At 38.5% G+C, this 26,725-nt stretch overlaps 2 protein-coding genes across 10 annotated transcripts in view; one reads left to right on the top strand and one right to left on the bottom strand.

Annotated features, from left to right (window-relative positions):
- Nucleotides 1-607: 607 nt before the first annotated feature.
- Nucleotides 608-16,090, bottom strand: GLIPR1L2 (GLIPR1 like 2). The gene is made up of 6 exons (XM_038550059.1): nt 15,838-16,090; nt 14,341-14,586; nt 12,182-12,285; nt 3,694-3,779; nt 1,796-1,822; nt 608-1,711 (listed from the first exon to the last, which is right to left on the bottom strand). The coding sequence occupies exons 1-6, from the start codon at nt 16,066-16,068 to the stop codon at nt 1,380-1,382; spliced, it is 1,026 nt and encodes a 341-aa protein (XP_038405987.1). The 5' UTR covers nt 16,069-16,090; the 3' UTR covers nt 608-1,379.
- Nucleotides 16,091-16,188: 98 nt separating this feature from the next.
- The window catches only part of CAPS2 (calcyphosine 2), an 82,995-nt gene continuing 72,458 nt past the window's right edge, over nt 16,189-26,725 (top strand). For 2 of the 9 annotated variants that reach the window (XM_038550038.1, XM_038550035.1), the window contains exons 1-2: nt 16,682-16,870; nt 17,145-17,215. The gene's annotated coding sequence lies outside the window, so the exon portion shown is untranslated. Of the gene's footprint in view, nt 16,207-16,227; nt 16,268-16,681; nt 16,908-17,144; nt 17,216-26,725 lie in introns of those variants that run through there. The other 7 variants (XM_038550046.1, XM_038550039.1, XM_038550045.1 and 4 more) reach the window with 5 other exon arrangements.

Raw genomic sequence — 26,725 nt, 5'->3', positions numbered from 1 at the left:
GGGGACCAGGACCGAGTCCCACATCAGGCTCCCTGCATGGAGCCAGCCTCTCCCTCTGCCTGTGTCTCTGCTTCTCTCTCCTCTCTGTGTATTCTCATGAATAAATAAATAAAATCTTTAAAAAAAATAAAAATAAAAAGGGAAGCAATACCAACTCTGCAGAGTGGCTTTGGGGCACATCATTACATAATGATGTGAAAGCACATTGGATGCTATTTAGTAGTATATAAATATCAGAAAATACTACTAAATAAAAGCACTGTAGAGAACCAACCCTTTCCTCTACCTAAGGCTTTTTCTCAGAAAAGAAGTTGACACAGAAATTATATATATGTAGGGCTTTTTTGTATAATTCTCATCTTGCCCCTTTTAAGAAGATGCTTTTAATGTAATAAAGTTAGCAAACATGGAGTTTATACCATTTGTTGTATGCTATGTTAGGTATCTTTATTCAGGTCATTTATTAGTACTACAAATGGAAAGTAGTTTATGTTGTTAATTTATGAACTTTTGCTATCATATTAAATAACCTCAAGTAAATAACTTCTTTAAATTTTTATTTTATTTTAGCACATAAATTTGGAAGCAGCCAAATTGCTCAATAATAAATAATTAAACTTTTGACATTTATTTGTCCTTGGTGGCAACAAATTAACAAATTACAGCCTAGTAAAGAATTAGAACAAGTCTTTAATAAAATATTAAACATGAAGTAGAAATAAGAATTTGTCTCCTAACAGTGCCAGTACCAGTGAAACTATTTCAAACACACACAATACAAATACACATAATGATATTCAATGCCTTGATACCACATGGTCAGTATCATCACCACCATCATCACCACTATCAGTAACTATAAATAGTAATTAATTGATTTTAGATAGAAAAAAAATAACAATCATAATAGTGATGACAAAAACAAGAAAGCCAAAGGTTATTAAATGGTTATCTTAAGTTGGAATGGTTCTATGCACTTACATGTATAATCTTAATACTTAAGAAACTTATTAACCCTCTTAAGAAATATTTAAAACATAGAGATAGAAACATTTACACAATGGGAATTCCTTCCTTTATAAGGATAACACAGTTAAATCTTAAGACTCATTAGACTGGTCAAATCTTTTGTAGTATTTCTATCATCACGTCTTTACCTATTCTTAGTGTCTAAGAGCTTGCCTTATACTAATTACTATAAAATACAAGTTTTTTGTTTGTTTCTATGTTTTTCAAATTTAAATTTGTTGAAGAAGAAAGAGAATAAAAGGTATTCCAGTAGCGGTTTATATATATTCTTTTTTGTTAAAGCTCAGTATTTTATTTTTTGCTTATATTGTTTTTTGTATTATGCTTTTGGCCTATGACGGTGGTAAATCTTACTGCTCCTCCACCTTGCCCTCCTCATCCCCCTCCTCCTCGTCCTCCTCTTCCTCTTCTTTATCTCCTTCCTCTTCCTTCACTTCCTCTTTCTTCTTTTCCTTGTCTTCTTCCTTCACCTCCTGTAACTTTTCTGGCTGTACCTCAACTACTTCAGAGGCAAACATTATCTCTTCTTCCAACAATATATTTGGAAACCGAGACTGTATTATTAAAACAACTGTGATACATATTGTAAAACACAGCATTCTCAGAAAGAAAATAAATAAGCACAGTGGATCACACACAATTGGCCGGGGAACTTCCCATCTGGGGTACCAAAATCGATAATCTGTAAATAAAGAAGCAGGACTGAAAGCTGGATTTCACATAAAGTAGTTAAGTTGTCCAAGAAATAAAGGACAGCAATACATACATACGGATTGGTCACGATCTGCGTTACCTAAAAAGAAAAAGAAAGTCCATAAGGAATTACGTGAAATTCCTTCTTTCCCTAGAGATAAGATTATTTTTCTAAAAATAATGACAGCATTCTCCCAGTCCTCAGGTATCCTGCTGCCATCTTTGATGGGCCCCTTGCAACCAGTAGCCCATCATAAAATACAGTATATTCCCTTTCAGTAAAAGTCAGCCTCGTCTGATAGAGAACACAGAAATATAGGAACGAGGACGTGTTGATCCCATTACTAAGTCACCTTGTAGGATGCACTTCACTTCTGTCCATTAAAGATTCTTTCCAGCTTCAATATCCTAGGGTCTTATAGCATCTCTTACTTACATCTCTCTTCCTACCAGATAACTCCAAATTAATATTCTGATTTACCTCACTTTACTCTTTAATTCTTATTTTCAGGAGCTTTTACTTGCCCTTCACTTCCTAGAGGGCAAAGCTAAGTCTGGAGCCTGGTCCTGTTCCTGCTCTCCAGCCCAATGCTATCGTAATACCTGCCAGGAAATACATTTCCTTTCCTCCACGTGCTGGGTGGGTAAGATCAGACCATCCTCCCCGGTGCGGTCAGGAGGGAGGCCAGAGGACAAATGCGTCCTTACCCACAGGGAACTCCACAGCAACCAGAGGCTTTGTCTCGCGAGAAAATTCAGAAGTCACTCTTCAGACCATGCTAGAGGTGAACTGACCTGTTGGATCTTTGAGGATATTTGAGCCTTTTGTGCCTGGTCTTATTTTACTTCATATTTTATGCAATGATTTCTACTTTAGCCCTTCTTAAAAAAAATCTTTTACCTCATAGTCTGCATTTTCTCTACTTCATTCCATGTATGTGTATCAACTTAGTTGAGCAATGATGTAAATAGCAAGTTTCTTCTTTGTGTTTTCCTTCGTTTGTCATCACTATTCTTCACTGATTACACTCTTCTTTTACTTTTGCACTTGATTGGATATTTAAGTACATTTTTTTTAAGTACATTTAAATATACTTACATCTCTACTGTTTGATTTATCAGCTTTCAATATTTTTTGGCCCCTGGCTATGGAAATTAAGCACATTTCTCTCTCTCTCTCTTCTTTTCCCCAATTTTATTAATTATATCATTTACATATTGCTAAAATTTATTATATTTACATTTTGTTTTGTAATTGTAGCCTTCAGAAGTTAGTCTTTGTCTATTAAGTCTCAATGCTTATGGATAGTTTTTTTCAGAGCAGTTTTTCATTTTCCATTCATCTCTTCTTTTTGGTGAAAGCCAACCTCTGGCTTTGTGAGAATTATGTGCCACAAATTTGTGTTTCCACAATATTCGCCTATCTGCTTGTACTTGAATAATAAGTTTGGCTGAATTTACATAAGCATTAAGGACAGTATGGGAATTACTCCATTATCTCTTGACACTGACTGTTATTGTGGAAAAGTCTGACACCAGCCAAAGTGTGCAGGACTGCCAACTGCCCACGCAGCACTCTACCCCACTGGTGTCACGTTGATTCTGCGTTGCAGACCTGAAGCTGGAGCGAACTCCCTTTCTGTGAATCCCTTCCTCTGAATAGCTTCAAGTTAGAGTTTGCCAAAAACAGGAATGCAAGTGAAATTTGGGAGATTTAAGAGAAGTGGAAACCATTATTCTTCAGGGGTGAGTGGTCGCCAGACACAGAGGGGCAGAGACACAGGAAGAGGGAGAAGCAGGCTCCCTGCAGGGACACCCCCCCCCCCCCCCCCCCCCCCCCCCCCCCCGCCCCATGTGGGATGATCCCCGGGACCCCAGGGTCACAACCTGAGCCAAAAGCAGACGCTCAACCACCGAGCCCCCCAGGAGTCCCTGTTATGGATGTTTTTATGTTTATTTTCTTTATCTTACTGCATAGAAGATCTGTGCATTTGTCAAATCTGCTACATTGAGTACAAATTACTCCTTGTTTATAAGGCCTTCTTGACAGAGATCCTCTATAAAAAAGCAAAAAACAGTTAGAAATTTTTAGTTAGGTTATAAAGGTGATTTAACTAAGAAAATGGACTCTAGGAAGTACTGATATTAGAGATATAATCTTCTCCTTTTATCCCCAAAGAAAATAGTCTCTTCTGAAATGAATTGCCATGTCCTTGAAACAAAGTACTCTAATTTAAATGAGTGAGTTTTAAAGCTACTTTCATTTTAGTTTGTAGCAAAATTTTCCTTCCACAATGATGTTACAGAATGTTTTATAATTAATTGCTTTCTCCTTGGTACAAATGTATTAAAAGTTCTAGAGAAATGATATATTAATTTTCTGAAGACTATGCAAAATCCTGAAATGCCTATTGTCCCAAAGACCCAGCTGCATGACTTACTAGAGGTCTGCCCTAAAAATATGTAAATAGAAAAACAAGCAAATAAATTTAAATGGGATTTTACAAATTTCGTTTAATCTGTTGTACAAAACAGAAGAAGTGAGAAATTATTACATCAATTGCCCAGAGCTACGTAAGAAAAAAAGGCCAAAGTAGATACAAATTGGGAAGCTTATATGAAGGATTTAGGTTAAGGAAGAAGGAAAACAAACAGGGAAATTATAATTTTGAGTGAAAAAAGGGTCATTAATCCTGGTCATTTAAATAGGAATGCTTATTTGCTCAGTGTGTAGTTGGAAACTCTAAAAACTAATGTTAGGTACATAAACCCCTGGTTAGGTCACTCTGGGCCATTTGGAAGAAGGGTGAACACTAAGAAATAAATATTCACAAACTTGCATATCAAATTTCTGAGTCACATTGTATCTAGATTGACTTTGGAAAGGCAAAAAAATATCTATATATCTAATCAAAATAAATAAATACACATCACGCGGAATACAATGGGTCCTCTTTTCCAAAGATTTGAATTTCATATCACTATTTATATCATATAGTCAGAAATGCCAGACTAATACTCTCATGCACACGGATATTCCTCTTGTTCTGAGTCTGTAAGAAGTTTAACCTAAATGGGACCCCTGGGGGGCTCAGTGGCTGAGCACCTGCCTTCTGCTCAGGGCGTAACCCTGGGTCCTGGGGCATCGAGTCCCCTGCCGGGCTCCCTGCAGGGAGCCTGCTTCTCCCTCTGCCTGTGTCTCTGCCTCTCTCTGTATCTCTCATGAATAAATAACATCTTTTAAAAAAAAAAGTTTAACCTAAATCAAGTTAACTCTGAATCTACAGTACAATTCCACACCTGTAATTGGAATTATTGGTCTGGATGAGGAGAAAACAACAGTTAAGCACCTATAACCAGCAACGTCCATTGACATTTCACAGCCGCCCTGGCAGTACCTGAAGACACAGACAAATTTCTCTATTTTTAGAGAAATAGGCATTTTAGGCATTTGCTTTTTCCAAGAAGCAGCCCAGTGGTTTTCTGAGACCAAGTCAAGAGTGAACAGTCCTCTAGAACATTCTCTAGACTCATCTCTGTCCATACCTTCAGTGTATTACCACCTGGAGGACGTGCGTCCAGGTCCTGGATAAGGATGTGTTACCTGGTAGGCCTTGTGGGCAACTATACCCATGTCCAAACCCAAGTCCATTAGAAGACCATTATTCACATTTTACAATAGAGCTATACTGTTTCAGACAGAACACAATCCCGGTGGTGACCGAAACTATCTCTGCCTACGCTAGACTCATACCTGCCACCAGCTTGCTCGTGAAGGAGGTAATCCAGCTCCATGGATTGACAATCTGTAGGCAAATTCTTCTCTTCAAAGTTTTCCCTGTGCAAACCCATCTCGTCTAAACATTGTCCAAAGAACAAGGGCAGAGCACATCAGATAGATGCTCTGATAGATTTTCTTTCCCATCATCAATATTTATTGAGCATTTACAGTGTACTAGCACAATAGAACATACAGAAAACATTGTCCCTGCTCTTGAGGAGCTTACACTCTAAAAGAAAATAAATTACATCTCTTTTAAAATGGTATTTTTGTTTGGTGTTTTCTGCAAGGTACTGAGGAAACAGTCTGTAGGGTAAGTTTTGGGAATAACTTAGCCCCATCATTATTTAAAGAGAGGAAGAGGAAGGATTTTAAAGGCAGACAATGACAGACCATTCAGGAAGGGTAGGGCTCCATGTCACACACCCAGAATATCCAGAGCACTTGAAGCAGCTCCCTGCACTGTCACTACTTCCATATACCATTGAGGAAAACCACAGCACTGGCTTCTGGCTCATGTCCGAACATCTGTAGGTTTCCCAAGAAGACTTAAAGATCTATCCCAGAGGGCTGGAGAAAAATACAATGTGGTGAGCATCAAGGAAGATTATCTTTTAACAGTTCTACCTGGCTCCCCGTCTGATACAGCTCCTGTATCTGTCTTTGCTAAAACCCCATGACTACTTCCTGGACTTATATAATGTCAAGGAAAGCATGAATCCGTTTTTTTTTTTTCCCAAATTATCCTTGTATGTGCAAAGCACCTTACATTAAAAAAATTTTTTTTAAAGATTGATGTCTTTATTTTAGAGAGAGAAGACAAGCTGGGGGAGGGGAGAGGGAAAGGGAGAGAATCTCCAACAGACTCCCCACTGAGCACAGCAACCGACACAGCGCCCATGACCCAGAGATCGTGACCTGAGTGGAAACCAAGAGTTGGATACTTAACAGACTAAGACACTGAGGTGCCCCAAAGCTACCTTATTTTATATTGCTTTTGGTAAAACTCAGTCACATCTCCTTCCTTCACTTTCACATTTTGCACCTGTAGGTCTAGGGACCACAGTTAAACACCAGTAAAGCTCCTTTGAGATGGATATTATTTAGCTGCACCATCTTCTAATTCTCCCCAAGATACCATCTTCCTTCATTTTTTTCCTTTTTTTTTTAAATAAAGATTTTATTTATTTATTCATGAGAGACACAGAGAGAGAGACCAGCAGAGACACAGGCAGAGGGAGAAGCAGGCTCCATGCAGGGGGCCCGACGTGGGACTTGATCCCGGGTCTCCAGGATCAGACCCTGGGCTGAAGGCGGCACTAAACCGCTGAGCCACCTGGGCTGCCCAAAATATTTATTAATTTTAGAGAGTGAGAGAGCATGTGTGCAGGTGATGGGAGAGGCAGAGGGAGGGAATCTTCAAGCAGATCCCTCGCTGAGCATGGACCCCAATGTGAGGCTGGAGCCCATGACACGGAGGTCATGATCCCAGTTGAAATCAAGATCCTGACCCTTAAGGACTGAACCACCCAGCTGTCCCTCCTCTCTCCCATTACTTAATAAATGACCTGCAAATCCTGTTATTCATTGCCTTCTGAAAATGTCTTATATATTTTTCTGATCTCAATCCAGATATCCTTTGTTGATGTTAAGTAAAAGCAGTGCATGTACAATACTTTAAGGAGATGGTGGAAAGGAGGAAGAAGAAAGGGGCAACCTTAAAGGGGAAAAAATGTCTCCATCCTCCACTTTCCCTCTGTCTCCCCAAAGATAGCTTCTGTTTAACAGTTCATGATTTCTACCAGAAGCAAGTTTTTTTTTTTTTTTAATAAAAGTTTCTCAGTACTTCTCTATATGATAGACTCCTAGCTGTCAAGCTAAATATCTCTAAAAATACAGGAATAACAGTATTTTAGCTTGGTACATTGATGGCTAGCCTTGCTGCGTTTCCCAACTTCCCTTGCAACTTCCATGTGGCCATGTGATCCGTTTTCCATCGGAAACAGCAGTTTATGCACATCACTTCCCACTTTAAGAGATGGCCATGCGCCCACACGTTTCTCTTCCCTGACTGTGAGCCTAAGCTAGCCCTTACCTGCCACTTGGACTTGATCTGCAGACAAAGATCCTGCCTCCCAGGAGTGGGGAGGCAGTGAGAAGGGTCCCTGAATGAACAGTAGCGCAGAGCTACCCACCTCACTGGATTCTTACTGACTCCACTTCTCTCTTACTGAATCACTTGATTTTCTGGTAACACTAGCTGCTATAACAAAAAGACCCAATCTTGCTTATTATTGTTCTGCATCTTACTTTTTCATCTTAACAAGTGAGACTGGTACATAAAGACCAGTATTTTTCATGGTTACACAATAATGCATTGTAAATTGATTGCTCAGTCTGCTATTACTGGATTCATTAGTTTTTTTTTATTTTTTTATTTTATTTATTTATTTATTTATTTATTTATTTATTTATTTATTTATTTTTTTTTTTTTTTTATGATAGTCACAGAGAGAGAGAGAGAGAGGCAGAGACATAGGCAGAGGGAGAAGCAGGCTCCATGCACTGGGAGCCCGACATGGGATTCAATCCCGGGTCTCCAGGACCGCACCCTGGGCCAAAGGCAGGCGCCAAACCGCTGCACAACCCAGGGATCCCTCATTAGTTTTTTTTTTTTTTAATTTGTTTCATGCTATTAAAACATGTTAAGATGGGTATTCTCGTATATATATCTTGGCCAGTTTTCATGAAGATATTAATAAGATATAATTCTGATAAGGAGATTACAAGATCAAAAGGTAAGTATAGTTTAAATTTTGTTATTCTGTCCTATTTTGGAAAATTGTAACAATTTATTGCCCCATCGCACGTGCAGAGTATCAGTTATGCTTTTCTATGCTTGTCTCAGATGGATGAGTGAAAAGTAGTAACTTATTTTTGTTTTTACTTGAATTACTTCAATTATGAGATTGAATATCTCTTCATAGGATTAATGACTTTTTTCTCTTCAGTAAATGACGTCTTCATATCTTTTGCAAATTATTCTTTTGGGTTGTTTCTCTTTTTCTTTATTATTTGTATGAATTCTTTGTAAATTAAGGAGATGAACTCTGTCATATATTCCACAAATATATTTTCCAGTATATTATTTTTTCTTTGGCTATATCTATGGTATTTATTTAGCCACAAATTCATTTTAAATTTTTATATAATCAAGTGAATATATACTTCTTGATTTTTATGTTCTGCTTGGTGAAGCAACTTAACATCAACAAACACTGGTATTTCCTTTGCTCAGAAAATAACATGGTCTTTGCTTAGATTCTGCTTCTCTGGCTATTGTTTCAAGAATTCCCTCAGAGAGAAAACCAAAGTAAATATAGGGTTCTCAGTAAGTCCTTTTCTATTTGCAAAGATCATAGCTCTGCATTGGTTATTTTGTAATGACTAAAAGCAATATTCTTATATGTTTTGCCTGGTCTTTATAGTCATTTTCATCAGGAGACTAATTCTTATACTAGATTACATAATATCCAAAAGCAAAGTGGATCAAATATTTAAAAGTTAAAAACACAAAGAATTACTGGAAAAAAATGTTGAATAATAATACTTTGAGAAGGCTTGCTTGAGGATGACACACACTTCAAAACCTATGGAAAAAAATACTGGTACTTTTTCTAATAACAAAATAATTCTTTTTGCAAAATTATATCATAAATAAAGTCAAAGTTAAACATCAAACTGGGAAAATATTTATAAATGACATTGCATGAAAGAATTAATTTTCTTGCTACCTGAACACTCTTACAATTACAAAAAAAAAAAAAAAAATCCAACAACTTAAGAGAAAAATCGTGAATGTATAGAAACAGGTCCCAGAAAATGAAATCCAATTTTTTTTTGAAACTTACAAAACGATATCTAAACTCATGTAAAAAAAAAATAAACTCATGTAAAATAGGAGATGAAAATTAAAAATATACTGAACTCATAGCAGAATGTTTGAAAATATATTATGTTAGCAAGAGAACTGAAAAGCAATCATATGAGAGGTCATATGTTAATGTAAAGAATTGTTATTAGAAAAGTAGTATAACTAAGGGGCACCCGGGTGGTGCAGTTGATTAAGCCTCCAACTCTTGGTTTCAGCTCAGGTCATGATCTCAGGATGGTGGGATGGAGCCCTCCATCAGGCTCTGCGCTCAGTACCAAGTCTGCAAGAGTTTCTCTCTCCCTCTCCCTCTGCCCTCACCTCCCCACAACACACTCTATAAAAAATAGAGTATAAAAATAAATAAATGTTTAAAAAAAACCAGTATGGGGATCCCTGGGTGGCGCAGCGGTTTAGCGCCTGCCTTTGGCCCAGGGCGCGATCCTGGAGACCCAGGATCGAATCCCACATGGGGCTCCCGGTGCATGGAGCCTGCTTCTCTCTCTGCCTGTGTCTCTGCCTCTCTCTCTCTCTCTCTGTGACTATCATCAATAAATTAAAAAAAAAATTAAAAAATTAAAAATAAAAAATAAAAAAAACAGTATGACTAAGATGAATAGATAGTACTAGCTATCCAAATTAAAAGTATATATCCTCTTTAACCTAGTAATTCCATGACTATAAGATCATGTTAGTATGATACTAACTCATGTGAGAACCACAGGTCTACCTGGATAATTATTACTTGATAAAGCTAATAAAATATTCTAAATGTACATGAAAAGGAGAGCACTGTTTATTATTTTATTTTTAAAATTTTTTAAAGATTTATTTTATTTTATAGAGAAAGAAAGAGAGCATGGGGGAGAGGGGCAGAAAGAGAAGAAGAAACCGCTGAACCACCCGGGGATCCCCTTAAAAGTGTTCTTTTCAAAACAGAGATAAGATTATGTCACTCACTTGCTTTAGAACTTTCCATTGGCTTGGCCACTACTTGAAATAAATTCCAAAGTCTTAACACGGCCTATGGTATGTTGTTTGGTGAGGCTGTCGCCTAATTTTCTACCTCAGCTCCTACCTCTAACCAGTTATTCATTTCTTAAACATGCTTGACGCATTCTAAGCTCAAAGGTTTTATACATGCTCTTCTATCTGAAATATTTAGTCATTATCACACCAAATGCCACTTTCTCTTACAACTACCCTATCTCTATCCCATACTTGTTATTCCCAATATGTCTATCTTGCTTTAAGTATTATAGCATATTTTGTTACCTACTTGAATATTATTTATTTGTTTATTTATTTATTGTTTGTCTCCCTTCCAAGACTACAAACTAAATAGGGTCACCCATTTTTGGTCTTGTTGGTAGACATAGATCAATGCCTTGTACAGAGTTGCTGAGTGCATAAATGAAGATAGTGCCCCAGAGGAACCTCCTTCCTCTCTTACATCAGTACCAGGTTCTCTGAATTTTCAATACCAGTCAACAGTTAACTTCGAAAAGTTTCAATACAAAGGTATTGTTCCAATGCTTTCAGTTTTTAGGAATGAAAGGAGGCCTAAAAAGTTAAAAAGTTTTATGTCTACATCCTGAACTTGTTTTGCATGACTATGTTCAAGGTCACAAAACTTCTATCACGGAAAGGATTTCTGAGGCTAATTTGATTGACATCATAGTTCTCTTATTTTCCCTATCCAGAGGAATACAATCAGTAATCAGTAATCGATGGGATTTGTTTTTTCTTTGTGGTTTAGTCCCAGAGCATTTTATTTGGCAGAAATTCTTAATCCTAGTGTGTAGTCAATTTTTTACTGTTTTCCTGACATGGTGATTAGGATATTTTCTCATTTGGTTGGACATTTAAAAAAAAATATTTTATTTATTTATTCATGAGAGACAGAGAGAGAGAGAGAGACAGAGACACACCAGAGGGAGAAGCAGGCTCCATGTCGGGAGCCCAACGCGGGACTCGATCCCAGGACTCCAAGATCACACCCTGGGCCAAAGGCAGATGCTCAATCGCTGAGCCACCCAGGTGTCCCTGGTTGGATATTTTAATAATATTACTGACAGTATCATCTTGACCTGTAAGAAAACTTCAAACTTTCCAACAAAACTCTTCAGAGATGGAGGCTATTTTGGAAGGTAGTTATTTCCTGTCATAGGAAGGTATTCAGGTGTAAGGTAAATAATCACATGGTAAGTAAGTGGAAAGAATTCAAGCTTCTTCAAAAGAAGACTCCTGAAGTACTCTTGCCAATTTGAGATATTTGGATTTTTTATATGAGACTAGCCTCAAATAGTAACACAACTTGCAAAGGATGGTCAATTAAGTGTCTTTCAGTTACAAAGCTGATGCACTCCTGAAACAACTCTCACAACATACATTTCAACACATCTAACCTTATTTTTCTTTGACTTTTATTATAAATATGGAAATAAACTATTTTGGAAAATAATTTAAATTCTATGCTACTTAGGCTAGATATTGTGAAATGACACTAAAGTTAAAATTCTTTTAGGAAGTAATACTTGGCTAGTTTGTATGTTAAATCAATATACCCAATAGAACTGAAAATATTTCAATTTAAAATCCTTAATATCTTATATTTAATTCTTTTACAGTTCACAAAGGCTACATTGAAAAACTATATAAAAGATTATATTGAAAGTTAGGAAAAGTTAATCTTGAAAAATTCCCAATTTATTTTTACATTCTTTTTAAAATTTAAGGTAACTTACCCTGGTGCATAGTTGCATATGAAAATTACTGCATATCTAATATGTCCAATCTTTGTACATGGAGTTACGGCACAACCAATTTTGTAAGATGTGTCCCAAACAACCTAAAATACAATTTTCCAAAAAACCCCAAATTTGATTCTAAACATTTACTCAGTCATACTATAAACTATAATATATTCAATTCACAATCTTTAACCAAACAATTTAAGGAATATGAAGTATTCTTTATTTGGATGCAAGTAGAGAATTGTCACAGATTTCAGGAAGCATTTCCCAAATTGTATTTAGAGAAATATTTGGCAGGTTCTGCCTTAGGATAAAGAGTTTGAGAAACACTGATCCAAAGAATTTTGGAGCCAAAGGGAGGCACACTTGCTGAATCAGTTTCCAAACTCCTGTTGAAGCTGAGAGCTCTAAGTTATTGGCAGAGAGGAAGAGGGAAAAGAAAGGAGAAAATGTTTTGGAAGCCTGGAAGTTGTAAGTAGAAAGGAGAAAAATGACATCAAGATTATAAAAGAGAAGGATAAGCAATACAAAAATAAAGGTAGTTGAATGCAATTAGCATTTTTCTTTTTTGTTGAGGAAATTCCATTATAAAATAAAATAAGAGTCTGGACCTGCAATTTAAAAAAAATGAATAAAAAAGCTGGTTTCTATAAAAAGAAAAACAGGTCTTGAATTGGAGTGGCAATATAATAATCATTAAAGATATTCCAGAAAATTCTCTGTATGGCTTTAGTATTTCTAATACTTCCACATAAAACAGTACTTGTATTGTCTTGTTGACATCTGTGGAAGAGAAAAACAGTTTCTGGTTTCCTTTTCTCTTTATCCCAACCTTCAGTAGTTTTAAAAGAGTGATTCTTAAAGAAATAGAATGATACAGTAAAAGAATAGATAATAGAATGTCTGCAATAGTTGAAATGGAGTTAAGCAGGTCAAATACGGGAAAACAAAAAGGTCTAGGATACCAAAATTAAAGAGTAAAAATTACCAGAGGAATTGATCATGAAGTAGACTTGGTTAATGTACTGGGATTATTAAAATCATATTCAGTAGACTTGGTTAATTTACTGGGATTATTAAAATCATATTAAGGAATCTGGCTTTGATATGAGTAAAACAATGGAGAGCCACTATATCTTTCTAGAAGAATTAATCAAATGTCTTGAAACACAACTCATTCAATGGAATTTGAACACAAGATTTCAGTATGAAAAAGATCACAAGATTTTAAGTTCTAAAAAAAAAAAAAAAAAGATTTTAATTTCTGCATAAAATATGACATCATAGTATATTGATTGAAAAATAATCATCTCTTAAATCAGCTTGGAAGTTCATCCAATAATTTCTTGTTTCTTGATAACAAGTATTTATAGAAGACCAAAATGCTTTGTTCTTGCCGTTAATAAGACAAGCTCTCTGTACCAGTGGAGTATCATATATAAATAGATGATTATAAATAATATGTGAAATAATAAGTGTATGTAGAGGAAATAACAAGTGGCTCAGTATTGTTGAAGTATAAAGTGTAAAGGTGGATTGTTAGGAGACAGGAAAACAATGCTATTAATTTTCACTTAAAATGTTTTAATCAGTTATATCATAGTATGTGTACTAATCTGTGCAAAAAATATCAAATCTTTTACTTATGTTTATAATTTAAAAATAATTTTTATTTTCTGGTTTCTTCCTTTTCCAGAATGTGTTACTTTTAGAATAGCACCTATCATTTCTGGGTATAGAGATGAAATTTATTACATTTATTTACTTTAAAGATTTTATTTATTTATTCATGAGAGACACAGAGAGAGGCAGAGACACAGGCAGAGGGAGAAGCAGGCTCCCTGCGGGGAGCCCGATGCGGACTCGATCCCAGGACCCCAGGATCACGACCTGAGCCGAAAGCAGATGCTCTACTCCTGAGCCAGCCAGGGGCCCTGAGATTTATTACATTTAAAGGAATGTTTTAACTGTATGCCTCATGTAATACATGGAATCATAGACATTTTGAAGATCTAGGACTGATTAGAATTTTGATTCCATTAGAGGTAATAACTTTGCCATTTAAGTTTATTTATAATATTGAAACATAATAAAAAGCTTGATAGTAAAGTAATTAAGGAGTCTATTGAATTAATATAAATATTAGATACCTGTTTATAATGAGAACAGTCACTAGAGCAACTGTCATTTTCAAAATGGTACTTTTTTCTCTCTTCATACCAACTTCTGATAGCAATACTTGCAGTGAATTCATTTTCAGGTCCAATCCATATGTTTTCACCAATACCATTAAATTTAGGATGGGCCATATTTAGTTCATCTAAGTGAGTATTATGTTCAGCCACACATTTTTTCCCCCATGCTCTAGCAGTCCGTGACAAAGCTACATCCCAAGTCTGAAAAAAAGAATGCAAAAAGCAAAGAAAACAAATTAATAATAAGTTTTTTTTTCTGAACTATTTTCCTTGAGTTCTTATTTAAGGAAAACAATTCTAACTTTGTGCTTATGGGTCTTGTTTGTGGAATTTCCATGGGAGAAAATGTTTTTGATTAATCATAAATGAAGTAACTATTTCCTGAGGCAAAGGACTATCTATATAATTGTAATTTAAAAATCAGATTGCTAGATGATGCAAATGGTTATAATACTCTTACATGTAGTCTTCAGAATATACACTTTTAATCTTATTCCTTTTATACAGAGTAATACAATAATTTAAAATATTCATCTAAAACCGTTTACTGAATACTAAGTATAAACTACCGTAATGTGGGGAATAAAATGCAAAGTCATGAATAAATTTTGTCTTCTATAGTTTATAAATATAAAATTTTAATACATAGTGATACTTGGTAAATACTATAAAAGAGGCACATGTAAAGTTCTATGGATAGTCTCAGAAATGTTAAAAAAAAAAAAAATCACAAGATACTGTTCCCTGGCCAGCTATCTGGAAATATCCAGAAAAGTGTAATTTTATCATTATTTAGACTCATTAAGTTCTACTTAATTTTACTTAAGGACAAGAACAAAAATACACATAGATAAGTCAGCAAAATAGTTGTAAAATCAACATACTTTGTACATGTTACAGTGTATCTGAAAACCAATACTAAGATTTTCTTGGCATTTTCTCAATTTCATAGATTACACACAATTATAGAATATTGGAAAATAAATATCCCTTTAGAATACTAATCGTTAAAAAAATCACTTTTGTATACATGCCTTTCTCTATACACATACAAACAAGACCTAAATGGGCATGTTTTAGGTCGGGATTGCATGATTCAGTCTTTGCAGCCCTGCAATCAGACCACACACGAGGTAGTGGCCTCCACTTGGCAGTTTTCCCCTGGAGACTGTCCATTCGGCCCAGACTTCACAAGGTCAACAGCAGCATTCAGGGGCAGCGCTTAGTAAACGTCCCAGCCCAGCCTCAACGACCTTTACGTGGATTTAGACCCACGCAGAAAGCGCGGTCGCCGCGATCCATCAGCCTCAGGGAAGCAGCCCCGGGGTCGGGGTCGTGGGGTCGTGGGGCCGCGGGGGTGGGGGGGCGCAAGCTGGACGTGGTTCGGCCTTAGAGCCTCGCCCCGGGGCCCAGGTTAGAGCCTCACCACGAAGCACTAAGTTAGAGCCTCACCATGAAGCGCAAGTTAGAGCCTCGGGGGAGGACGTTGCCCCGGAGCTCATTGTGCAGGTTCACGTACTCATTGATAAAGTGTACGTCCTCTTCGTGAGGCAGCTTCGCGTCCAGACGGTAAGGCAGCAGCAGCAGCCCCAGCGCCCAGAGCCACACGGCCAGGAAGCCCCCTCGCCTCGGCAGCAGCCACCGGCCACGCCACCCCCACGGCGGGGGCCTCGGGGCCTCCATGGTCCGCCGGGCGAGCAGGCCACTGCGCATGCCCCCGGGCCGCCTCTGCGCTTGCGCCGGCCCACGGGCCCCATGACGCATGCGCTCGCCGGGTTCTGTTAGAGGAGCCGAGGGAGCGGCGGAAACGGAAGTCACGGGGTCGGTGACCGGGTGTGCAGCGCTGTGTCTGCAGAGCTCTGGGAGGGGGCGGGGAGGCCGGGTGTGCAGAGCTGCGGGAGGGAGGCGGGGAGGCCGGGTGTGCAGAGCTGCGGGAGGGGGCGGGGAGGCCGGGTGTGCAGAGCTGCGGGAGGGAGGCGGGGAGGCCGGGTGTGCAGAGCTGCGGGAGGGGGCGGGGAGGCCGGGTGTGCAGAGCTGCGGGAGGGGGCGGGGAGGCCGGGTGTGCAGAGCTGCGGGAGGGGGCGGGGAGGCCGGGTGTGCAGAGCTGCGGGAGGGGGCGGGGAGGCCGGGTGTGCAGAGCTGCGGGAGGGGGCGGGGAGGCCGGGTGTGCAGAGCTGCGGGAGGGGGCGGGGAGGCCGGGTGTGCAGAGCTGCGGGAGGGGGCGGGGAGGCCGGGTGTGCAGAGCTGCGGGAGGGGGCGGGGAGGCCGGGTGTGCAGAGCTGCGGGAGGGGGCGGGGAGGCCGGGTGTGCAGGCCTACGAGAGAGGTAAGGGACTGCAGGCCTTTCACTCATGTAGGTAACTATTATCCCGAGTTGACTTCTGGCGCCACATGACGTGTCATCATTTGTCGATGAGCCACTGGTACCCTGGATGCCAACTTCTGCGTAAGGAACGTGCCTGAGGAACCTGTGAATCCCGCAGGGGGTGAGCGGAGCGTCATTCCTCTGTGATATGGATAAAAGTTCAGTTGATCTTATTTTTTTATTCCCTCTTGAGTTGAAAATTTAGGACGTATCCTTTATTATCCTCATGAACAAAACTATTTCCCCTTTAATTTGGGCTTCCTCCCTGAGATTTTCTCTCAGTGTTTTAATAATCTTTTGTGAGGAACCATAGAATAAATGGAAGAGTGGGAGGCTCAGCTTTTAGAATCATCAAATTCTGGTAAGATTAAAGTAGTTCTTTTTCATCTCATCAGAACTGTATAGATAGCTTGGATAGCAGAATACATCATCCCCGACGACTTGTCTTATTCACGGTCTCATCTAGGTAAGAATTAGGTTTTTGGGTCTTTTGTTTTTTTGTTTTTTTAATTTCTGTCAGGCAAAGTGGCTAATGTCTTAGTGGATTTTGGTTTGGTCTTTTTACCTTCAAACATTTTGCTAAAGAAAACTTACCATCAGAAATGCAAGTCCATCAAATGCATTACCATCAAGAAATGCACAAAGTAAAAGCACATGGTCGTTTTGGGGTACATGTTCACATATAACATTGTGCTTATTAGCATTAAAGGGGTATTTGAAATCACTGACACTGGGATAGAATTTTGCTACAAAGAAAGCATTGCAACTGGTTGGTTAAAATATTTTTTTTTAAAAGTGCTTGAAAAAATCATGGGGCGCCTGGGTGGCTCAGTCAGTTCACCTGCCTTGGGCTCAGGTCGTGAGCTCAAGGATCCTGGGATAGAGCCTGGAGTGGGGGCTCCCTGCTGCAGGGCAGTCTGCGTCTCCCTCTGTCTCCCCCACCTCCCTCTCCCACTCTTTCAAATGAAATATTTTTTAAAATATTATGAGGATAGAGGCACTTGGGTGGCTCAGTGGGTTAAGCCTCTGAGTCTTGGTTTTTGCTCAGGTCATGATCTCAGGTGGTGAGATCTAGCCTCACCTGGAGCTCCCTACTCAGTGGGGAGTCTGCTTGAGATTCTCTTCCTCTCCCTCTCCCTCTCCCCCTCCTAGCTTGTGCTCCCACCCTTTCTCTCTCAAATAAATCAATAAATCTTCAAAAAAAATTATGATGTACACAATTGAAAGTAGAGCTCACAAGATAATTTAATTTAAATTAATGGCATTAGACTTTTAATAAATACTTATTACCAGGCAATGTGTTAGATAGTTGAGAGAGACCTACACTCTGCTTCCAAATAGCCTGTAGTTTAGAGAACTAGCAAACTGCTAACTCTTATACCATGTGATAAAAACAACCAAAATGCTATTGAGCATGTATGGGACAGTGAACACCCCTTTTAAGGACCATGGAAGCCTTTCTAGAGAATGTGACCTCAAGAAAGTGAAGCGTACAGGTGACAGAGCAGACTCTAAACAAAAAAGAAAAAAGGATGTAAATATGCCAGGAGATCTGAAAAGGTTAAAGGTGTTTTAGCACCAGCAGAGCATATTATAGGGATGATGGTGGCAAGTGGTATAAGATGGAATTCCTTTATTATGTTTGTACTGTTAGATTCTGAAAATTGCTGTATCAAAGTACAAGGTAAATAGTATAATGCAATCTTAGATTAGGAAGAAATTTTAGACACTTTTACTAGTTCCGTGTATTGGACATGTTGTCTGACACATCACTAATAGATGATCATTAAACCTCTCCTTAAATAATTACACTCAGAAGGAAGTCACTGTCTCTTAGGCAATGCATTCCATTGCTGGACACCACACTTAGTCATAAGTATTTCTTTAGGACCTCCCATGTGTCTCAGTCCATGACAGGTGTTAGTCTATCTACATAAAGCTTTTAGTTAAAGGTGACATAGACAAGTCATCAAATAATGCAGAGTAGCACATGCTATTTTTAAAAAGAGTTTATTTGTTTATTTATTTTGAGAAAGAGAAAGCGAGCATGAGCAGGGGGAGGGGCAGAAAGAGAGGGAGAAGGAAAAATGGGCTCCATACTGAGTGTGGAGCCGGACACTGGCTAGATCTCAGGACCCTAAGATCATGACCCCAGCTGAAGTCAGATGCTAAACCTACTAAGCCACCTTGATGCCCCAGTGCGTCGATGCCTTCGATGCCCTATTTCTAGTTTATGTTAAAAATTCTTATGTGTCAGGCACTACTTATTTTATTTTTGATTTTTTTTACTGCAGTAAAATACACATTAACATGAAATTTACCATTTTAACCATTTTTAGTGTAAAATTCAGTGGCAGTTGCATTCACAGTATTGTAGAATTGTCACGACTGTTTGCATAAGTGACACCATTGTAAATGCTTGGAAAATATTAACTCATTTAAATCATAAACACCTTAAGAAACAGACACTATGATTATCTCTGTTTTACAGGTGCAAAACTCAGAAAAAGTCACATAATTTGTCTAAAGTCACCAGCTTGTATGAGGTAGAGCTAGTTTTTGAACCCAAGTGACTAAAATGGAAGTACAGAGAAAGAGCATGTGAAGGCATCTGGTTTGGTTTGTGTAGGAAGAGGTTGGATTTGCTGAAAAGGTTCTGCAAATATTCAGTTCTTGTGATATGTCACTGAATTGGTCCACATCATGTACTTCATAAAGAAACATTTAAAATGCATTACTTTGTAAAATATATTTATTTATTTATTTTTAAAAGATTTTATTTATTTATTCATGAGAGACACAGAGAGAGAGAAGCAGAAACACGGGCAGAGGGAGAAGCAGGCTCCATGCAGGGAGCCTGACGTGGGACTCGATCCCGGGTCTCCAGGATCAGGCCCTGGGCTGAAGGCGGCGCTAAACTGCTGAACCACCCGGGCTGCCCTCGTAAAATATATTAAGAAAATTTTTTTTAAAGAAGCATGTAATATTTGAGGATTATTTAATCATTGTTTAACTTTTTATGTATTAAAAATCATAGATTCTATGTCAGTACTGTAGGGCCCAAGAGCAGGCTGCCTCAAGATGTGCCACTTTGGCATGAAGACTATTTTGAGTTAAAAAGCAATCAAAACCCAGCAGATTCAGGAAAAACTCTTTACCTCCCCACAACTAGGAGGTATCTAAAAATAGTGTAGACAGAAGACTGCTCCAGGAAGAGAATTACTGCTATAGATGAGTAAGATTAGCACATTATACTACGAACTAGTTTTGATGGAGAGGGAGGGACGTAGCAAGGTCTCCTTGGTCAGAGTCTTCTATGTCCCATTGTTCCTGAAAGGGCCAGCAAACATTTATCAAACATTTACTCTTTTTCATTGTCCTGCGAATTGCATTCCTTCTCTTTGAGATCCCAGATTTCTGTCTCCTTCAGCTTAGTTCGGAATGACTTCATATATACCTCATTTTGCTTGACTGTCTTTGGAATTTCCATATCTGTTTAGATTCCCCATACATGAAAAATTAAGTTTGTCTCCTCTTGAAAGACTATCCAGTGGGGAAAAAAACAATTTCTTCAATAAATGGTGCTTGGAAAATTGGGCAGCCACGTGCAGAAGAATGAAGCTGGACCATTTTCTTACACCATATACAAAGATAAAGTCAAGGGGGATCCCCAGGTGGCTCAGTGGCTTAGCGCCTGCCTTTGGCCCAGGGCACAATCCTGGAGACCCGGGATCGAGTCCCACATCGGGCTCCTGGCATGGAGCCTGCTTCTCCCTCTGCCTGTGTCTCTCTGCCTCTCTCTTTCTCTCTCTCTGTGTCTATCATAAATAAATAAATCTTAAAAAAACAAAAAAACAAAGATAAAGTCAAAATGGGAGAAAGTCAAAATATGAGACAAGAATCCATCAAAATCCTAGAGGAGACCACAGGCAACACCCTGTTTGAACTTGGCCACAGCAACTTCCTGCAAGATACATCCAGGAAGGCAAGGGAAACAAAAGCAAAAATGAACTATTGGGACTTCATCAAGATAAAAAGCTTCTGCACAGCTAAAGAAACAGTCAACAAAACTAAAAGACAACCTACAGAATGGGAGAAGGTATTTGCAAATGACATATCAGATAAAGGGCTAGTTTCCAAGATCTATAAAAGAACTTATCAAACTTAACGGCAAAGAAACAAACAATCCAATCATGAAATGGGCAAGAGCCATGAACAGAGATCTCACAGAGGAAGACCTAGACGTGGCCAACAAGCACATGAGAAAACGCTCCGCATCACCGGCCATCAGGGAAATACAAATCCAAACCACCATGAGATACCACCTCACACCAGTGAGAATGGGGAAAATTAACAAGACGGGAATCAACAAATGTTGGAGAGGATGTGGAGAAAGGGAACCTTCTTACACTGATGGTGGGAATGTGAACTGGTGCAGCCGCTCTGGAAAACTGTGGAGGTTCCTCAAAGAGTTAAAAATAGATCTGCCCTACAACCCAGCAATTGCACTGCTGGGGATTTACCCCAAAGATACAGATGCAGGGAAACGCCGGGACACCTGCACCCCCATGTTTCTAGCAGCAATGTCCACAGTAGCTCCTGGGGAAGGAGCCTCGGTGTCCATCAACAGATGAATAAAGAAGATGTGGTCTATGTGTACAATGGAATATTCTTCAGCCATTAGAAACGACAAATACCCACCATTTGCTTTGACGTGGATGGAACTGGAGGGTATTATGCTGAGTGAAGTAAGTCAATCAGAGAAGGACAACAATTATATGGTTTTATTCATACGGGGAATATAAAAAATAGTGAAAGGGATTAAAAGGGAAAGGAGAGAAATGAGTGGGAAATATCAGGGAGGGAGACAGAACATGAGAGACTCCTAACTCTGGGAAAGGAACAAGGGGTGGTGAGGAAGGGGAGGAGGGCGGGGGTTTGGGGTGACTGGGTGATGGGCACTGAGGGGGCACTTGAGGGGATGAGCACTGGGTGTTATGCTATATTTTGGCAAATTGAACTCCAATAAGAAATTATACAAAAATGTGTAATTTTGGAAAACGCAAAAAAAAAAAAATTTAGGGAAACAGTACTCTAATTCTACACTCTGATATTGATGAAAACTAGCAAGTTTTAAAAAAACCTTTTTAATGTGCACGTGAGAATGATCATGCAAAAAAGGCTAAAGATACTGATATGTATTATTTTGTTGTCCATAGAGTTGTTATTGGGGGAGACATAATGTTTTTTTTTTTTTAATTTTTTTTATTTATGATAGTCACACAGAGAGAGAGAGAGGCAGAGACATAGGCAGAGGGAGAAGCAGGCTCCATGCACCGGTAGCCCGACATGGGATTCGATCCCGGGTCTCCAGGATCGCGCCCTGGGCCAAAGGCAGGCGCCAAACCGCTGCGCCACCCAGGGATCCCCATAATGTTTTTTACTTTACTCTTACTCTTTCACTTTTTTATCAGTCTTCACTTGATTGATCTTTTCTGTAATTCAAAAATTCAAATTATGATAATGGTGCATGAGAAATGTTATAAGAAAAGACCAAAATGGTGGTACATATAAAAGGCACCATTTGAAAGTGGAAAGATAGACTTTAGTTCATTAAAATGTAAAGAGAGGACAACTGAGAAAGGTATTTGATAAATAAATGTCAAAGGATTAAAATCACCAGTGTGCCATTAAGGCACATTTAGAAATCATTTAAAATTCTTAAGAAAATGAATAGGACCATTAGAAAAATAAATGAAGGAGATAAGCAGGCAATTGACAAAAGAAAAGAAAAGAAAAGCCAGGAACTGTACTGGAAATTTCATGCTGCATAAATTATTTTCACATATAGATATGATGTACTGTATATAACCAGCTTCCAGGATGAGTTTGGGCCTCAGAAACTAAAATATAATTGGCTTCTCTCTAAAAGTCAAAGCCATAAAACTGAATATAAATCTAGTAATATTTATATGAAATTTTGAATCTTAAATTTACATTAGTTCTGTATCTTGAGGTCAGTATTTATTTAGAGTGGTCATATTTATGCAATAACTCCTAGGAATCCTTATCCGAAGGACAGCATTCTCTCACACTAGCTTAATAACTCTCAAAATTATATTTGTAAATCTGAATGCAATTTATAAAAATATGTCTAAACTTTCTAGTAGTTCAAGAAATGAAAATTTTAATAGCATCTACCTCACAGGATTATTAAGAGGATTATATAATTATTATATGTGAAGCACTTAGTACTTGGCACATTGTAAACCTTGCTGAGGTATTACTATTATTAAATTAATGCTATTAATAACTGCTATCTCATTTTTACTTATATTTTTACTTATAGTCACAAGGACTAAAATCTTTAACCCTTAGCATGGTGTCAGACACATTATGCATTTTTAATACATATTTAATTATTTTGATAAGGAGCAAATCCAACGTGTGCAGATGAGTTCTTAGCATTTTTTGACAGAGCATTGGCAAATGGTATTTGGCTTTCCTGAGGAAAAATGGGAATTGTACAGGGAGTGATTATTATGGGATTTGTTTTTTTCTTTTGCTGCCGTGTATGAACCTGCATAGATTTAATTCCAGAATATATTACCTGGTTTTGACTAAGGCAACCATTACAAAATGATCATATGTCTTGCTGACAGGAAATTGCAGATTAATTATAGTTGTAAAGACACAAGTACAAACAGCAGCAGTTGATTCATACCATCTTCCTGAAATAAACCTCTCTTTAGCACTTATTTTTATTATTTATTATTTTTATATATTATTTATTTATTATTATGTCACCGCTTTCAGGTTCAATTTTTGTGTATTTAAAATATATATTGCTCTATGAAAAGTACACATAATACATGTAATTAAATGACACATGTATACTTTTGATTCACGTATAGGGTCACCAGCTTCTGGATTTGTTAGGGAATGCCCTGTTATTTTTTTTTTTTTAAAGATTTTACTTTATTTATTCATAGAGACAGAGAGAGAGAGAGTGAGGCAGAGACACAGGCAGAGGGAGAAGCAGGCACCACACAGAGAGCCTGACATGGGACTCGATCCCGGGTCTCCAGGATCACTCCCTGGGCTGCAGGCGGCGCTAAACCGCTGCGCCACCAGGGGGAATGCCCTGTTATTGTGTTTAGTGTGCTTTTCTATGTCCTGGAAAACTCCTCAGTCCCAGGCAAACCAGGACTGTTGACCACCCTACAATATATATATTTTTTTATGTTCGGGATGCATAATCAAAAAACTATAGAGACTACTGTTTAAACCATCTGTTCATGATCCTTCCCAGGGGGTAAGAATGAGATAAACCTGGCCCAGATATCTGATTACTTTACCTCCAAGTGATTAACCAAATTTGTGGAAATTTCAAACATAGCCTAGTAAGACGAGAGGATCCCCCGCAAAACAATTCACTGTTTAAATACTGAGTTAACTGCCCTTAGTGATTTGAAAAGGCCAAACCCAGAGCAGTTTGTGTCGGAATTGCAAACTGAATGAAATAGGAGGGTTACTTAAGACCTCTATTGTTCTTACAAGATCTTCTCAGAATAAAAGAATTGCTAGTGATGTCAGGCCTCCCAACATGCCCTAGGAAGAGTCTGTTATTTATGATCATAGGAATAGAAAAGACAACCCCTTGACCCAGAAGTTTTTCTTCTTGCCAATGAGGGGACCCTACAAAATAAGGCCGAGGTAGGCACTTCACCCACCTAGCCTCCGTTCACAACTTCAGCAGAGAGAACTCTGCAAATAGAGACCCCCTTTTCTGAGAACTACAACTACGTGCGAGTTCCCACAGTAGTGCCGATTTAAAATGCTGAGAAATATTTCTTCAAAATCAGAGGATAGAATCCTATAAAAATTCATTTTTTATGTGTTCTGTAGAATTTAAGTTAATCTGATTTAAGGAAACATGCTTTTGGATGAATAAGGTGTCTGAAGAAGATAAGGAGGTGATTATATTAAAAATCAGGATATTTTAATTATTCATGAAAAAGTGTGATTTAAAAAAATCTTGTGAAGACAACACAGTAGTAAAAAATACAAAGTGTATGTATATGTGTCAGTTTACCTTTAGCCTGTTTCAAACTGCAAGCTAAGGAGTAATGAATTATGGATTTGAATTTTTAAAAAATATTTATTTATTCATGATAGAGAGAGAGAGAGAGAGAGGCAGAGACATAGGCAGAGGGAGAAGCAGGCTCCATGCAGGGAGCCCGACGTGGGATTCGATCCCTGGTCTCCAGGATTGTGCCCTGGGCCACAGGCAGGCGCTAAACTGCTGCGCCACCCAGGGATCCCTGGATTTGAATTTTTACAGTGCAATAGTTAAATAGCAATAGTTTACTAAAAATATAACAGTTCCACATACATGACGGCACATAGTGTGATGGTTAATTTTATGCGTCACTGTAGCTAGACTATGGTGGCAAGTGTTTGATGAAACACTAATCTAGCTTTTGCTGTGAAGGTGTTTAGATATTGTTAAATTTACCATCAGTTGACTTCAAGGCAGATTGCCCTCCATAATGCGGGTGGGCTGCATCTAATCAGTTGAAGGCATTTGGAGCAAAGACTGCCATTTCCTGAAGAAGGAAATCCGATTGCAAAATAGAAATGCCGCCTCATTTCCAAGACTGCAAACTCAAGGCTGCAACAGCAATTCTTACTTGAATCTCTACCCTGCCAGATGCAGACTTGCCAGCTTACAACTGTGTGAGCCAGTTCCTTAAAACCTCCTCTCTCTCTGTCTCTGTCTGTGTCTCTCTTTTTGTTGGTGCTTTTCTGGAGAATCCTGACTGATACAAACAGATTTGAAATATAAAATCACTTGGCTTTTTTTTTTTTTTTTTTTAAAGAATAGCAACAATCATCCAGCTATTGTGGACATTCTTAGGTATTTGGCAATATAAACAAAACAACACTTATTCATGAAAAAATACATTTAGGGGCACCTGGGGGGTTCCATCAGTTAAGTGTCTGACTCTTGTCCCTACTCAGGGTCATGAGATCAAGCCCTGCATCAGATCCTGTGCTGAGCATGGAGCCTGCTTAAGATTCTCTCCCTCTGCCCCTCCCCTGTTTGCTCTCTCTCTTATAAAAAAAACTCTGTTTAAAAATACATTTTAAGGGCAGCCTGAGTGGCTCAGTGGTTTAGTGCCACCTTCAGCCCAGGGCCCGATCCTGGAGACCCAGGGTCGAGTCCCATGTCAGGCTCCCTGCATGGAGCCTGCTTCTCTCTCTGCCTGCATCTCTACCTCTCTCTCTGTAGCTGTCATGACTAAATAAATAAAATCTTTAAAAAGTATATTTTAAAATGGTTTTTAATATTTATAGTTGAGGAAGTTGGTGATTATTTTAGTTGAGAAGCAAAAGATCTACGTAGTTTAGCCCGTGGAAGTCAACAATTCAACATAGCTGATTGTTAAAACTGAATTGAATAATGTGGGTTTTTGTTTTTGTTTTTTGTCTTCAGATGAAAGAAATGCCAGAATTGGCTGGCTCTCTGGTTTGTAGAGGTGTTGTTGACTATACTACAGTTGTATAGATTTTAAAAGTCATACCATCTGTATCCTGTTATTTTATACACAGCACATTTTAAAATAAAATTTCCTAATAGAGGGGACGCCTGGTGGATCAGTGGTTTAGCCTCTGCCCAGGGTGTGATCCTGGAGACCCGGGATAGAGTTTCGCGTTGGGCTCCCCGCATGGAGCCTGTTTCTCCCTCCTTCTCTCTCTCTCTCTCTCTCTCTCTCATGAATAAATGAGTGAGGTCTTTAAGGAAAGAAGAAAAAAAAATCTCCTAAAAGAGCATACATTTACCTTTCAAAGGTTTAAAATTTAATTGATTTCCCTTTTGGTTTAATCTGTTCCCATCCATTTCCTCAACTGTTGACATGACATTACATGATATCCGAAACTTTCCTTAATAATAACATTTTACCTCTGAATA

Source organism: Canis lupus, chromosome 10, assembly GCF_011100685.1.
Source record: "Canis lupus familiaris isolate Mischka breed German Shepherd chromosome 10, alternate assembly UU_Cfam_GSD_1.0, whole genome shotgun sequence".
NCBI classification, from domain to species: Eukaryota; Metazoa; Chordata; class Mammalia; order Carnivora; family Canidae; genus Canis; species Canis lupus.
The sequence above is the reverse complement of the archived record's forward strand: the minus strand, read 5'-3'. Positions and strand labels throughout refer to the sequence as shown.

What these genes read in the sequence shown, in the direction of transcription:
- GLIPR1L2 (XM_038550059.1), bottom strand. Translation starts at nt 16,068, where the DNA reads ATGGAGGCCCCGAGGCCCCCGCCGTGGGGGTGGCGTGGCCGGTGGCTG. An exon ending in ACTGTTCTCATTATAAACAG is followed by an intron (nt 12,286 to 14,340) that starts GTATCTAATATT and finishes ATTGTATTTTAG; the next exon opens with GTTGTTTGGGACACATCTTA. An exon ending in ATGCACAGATCTTCTATGCA is followed by an intron (nt 1,823 to 3,693) that starts GTAAGATAAAGA and finishes TTTTCTTTTTAG; the next exon opens with GTAACGCAGATCGTGACCAA.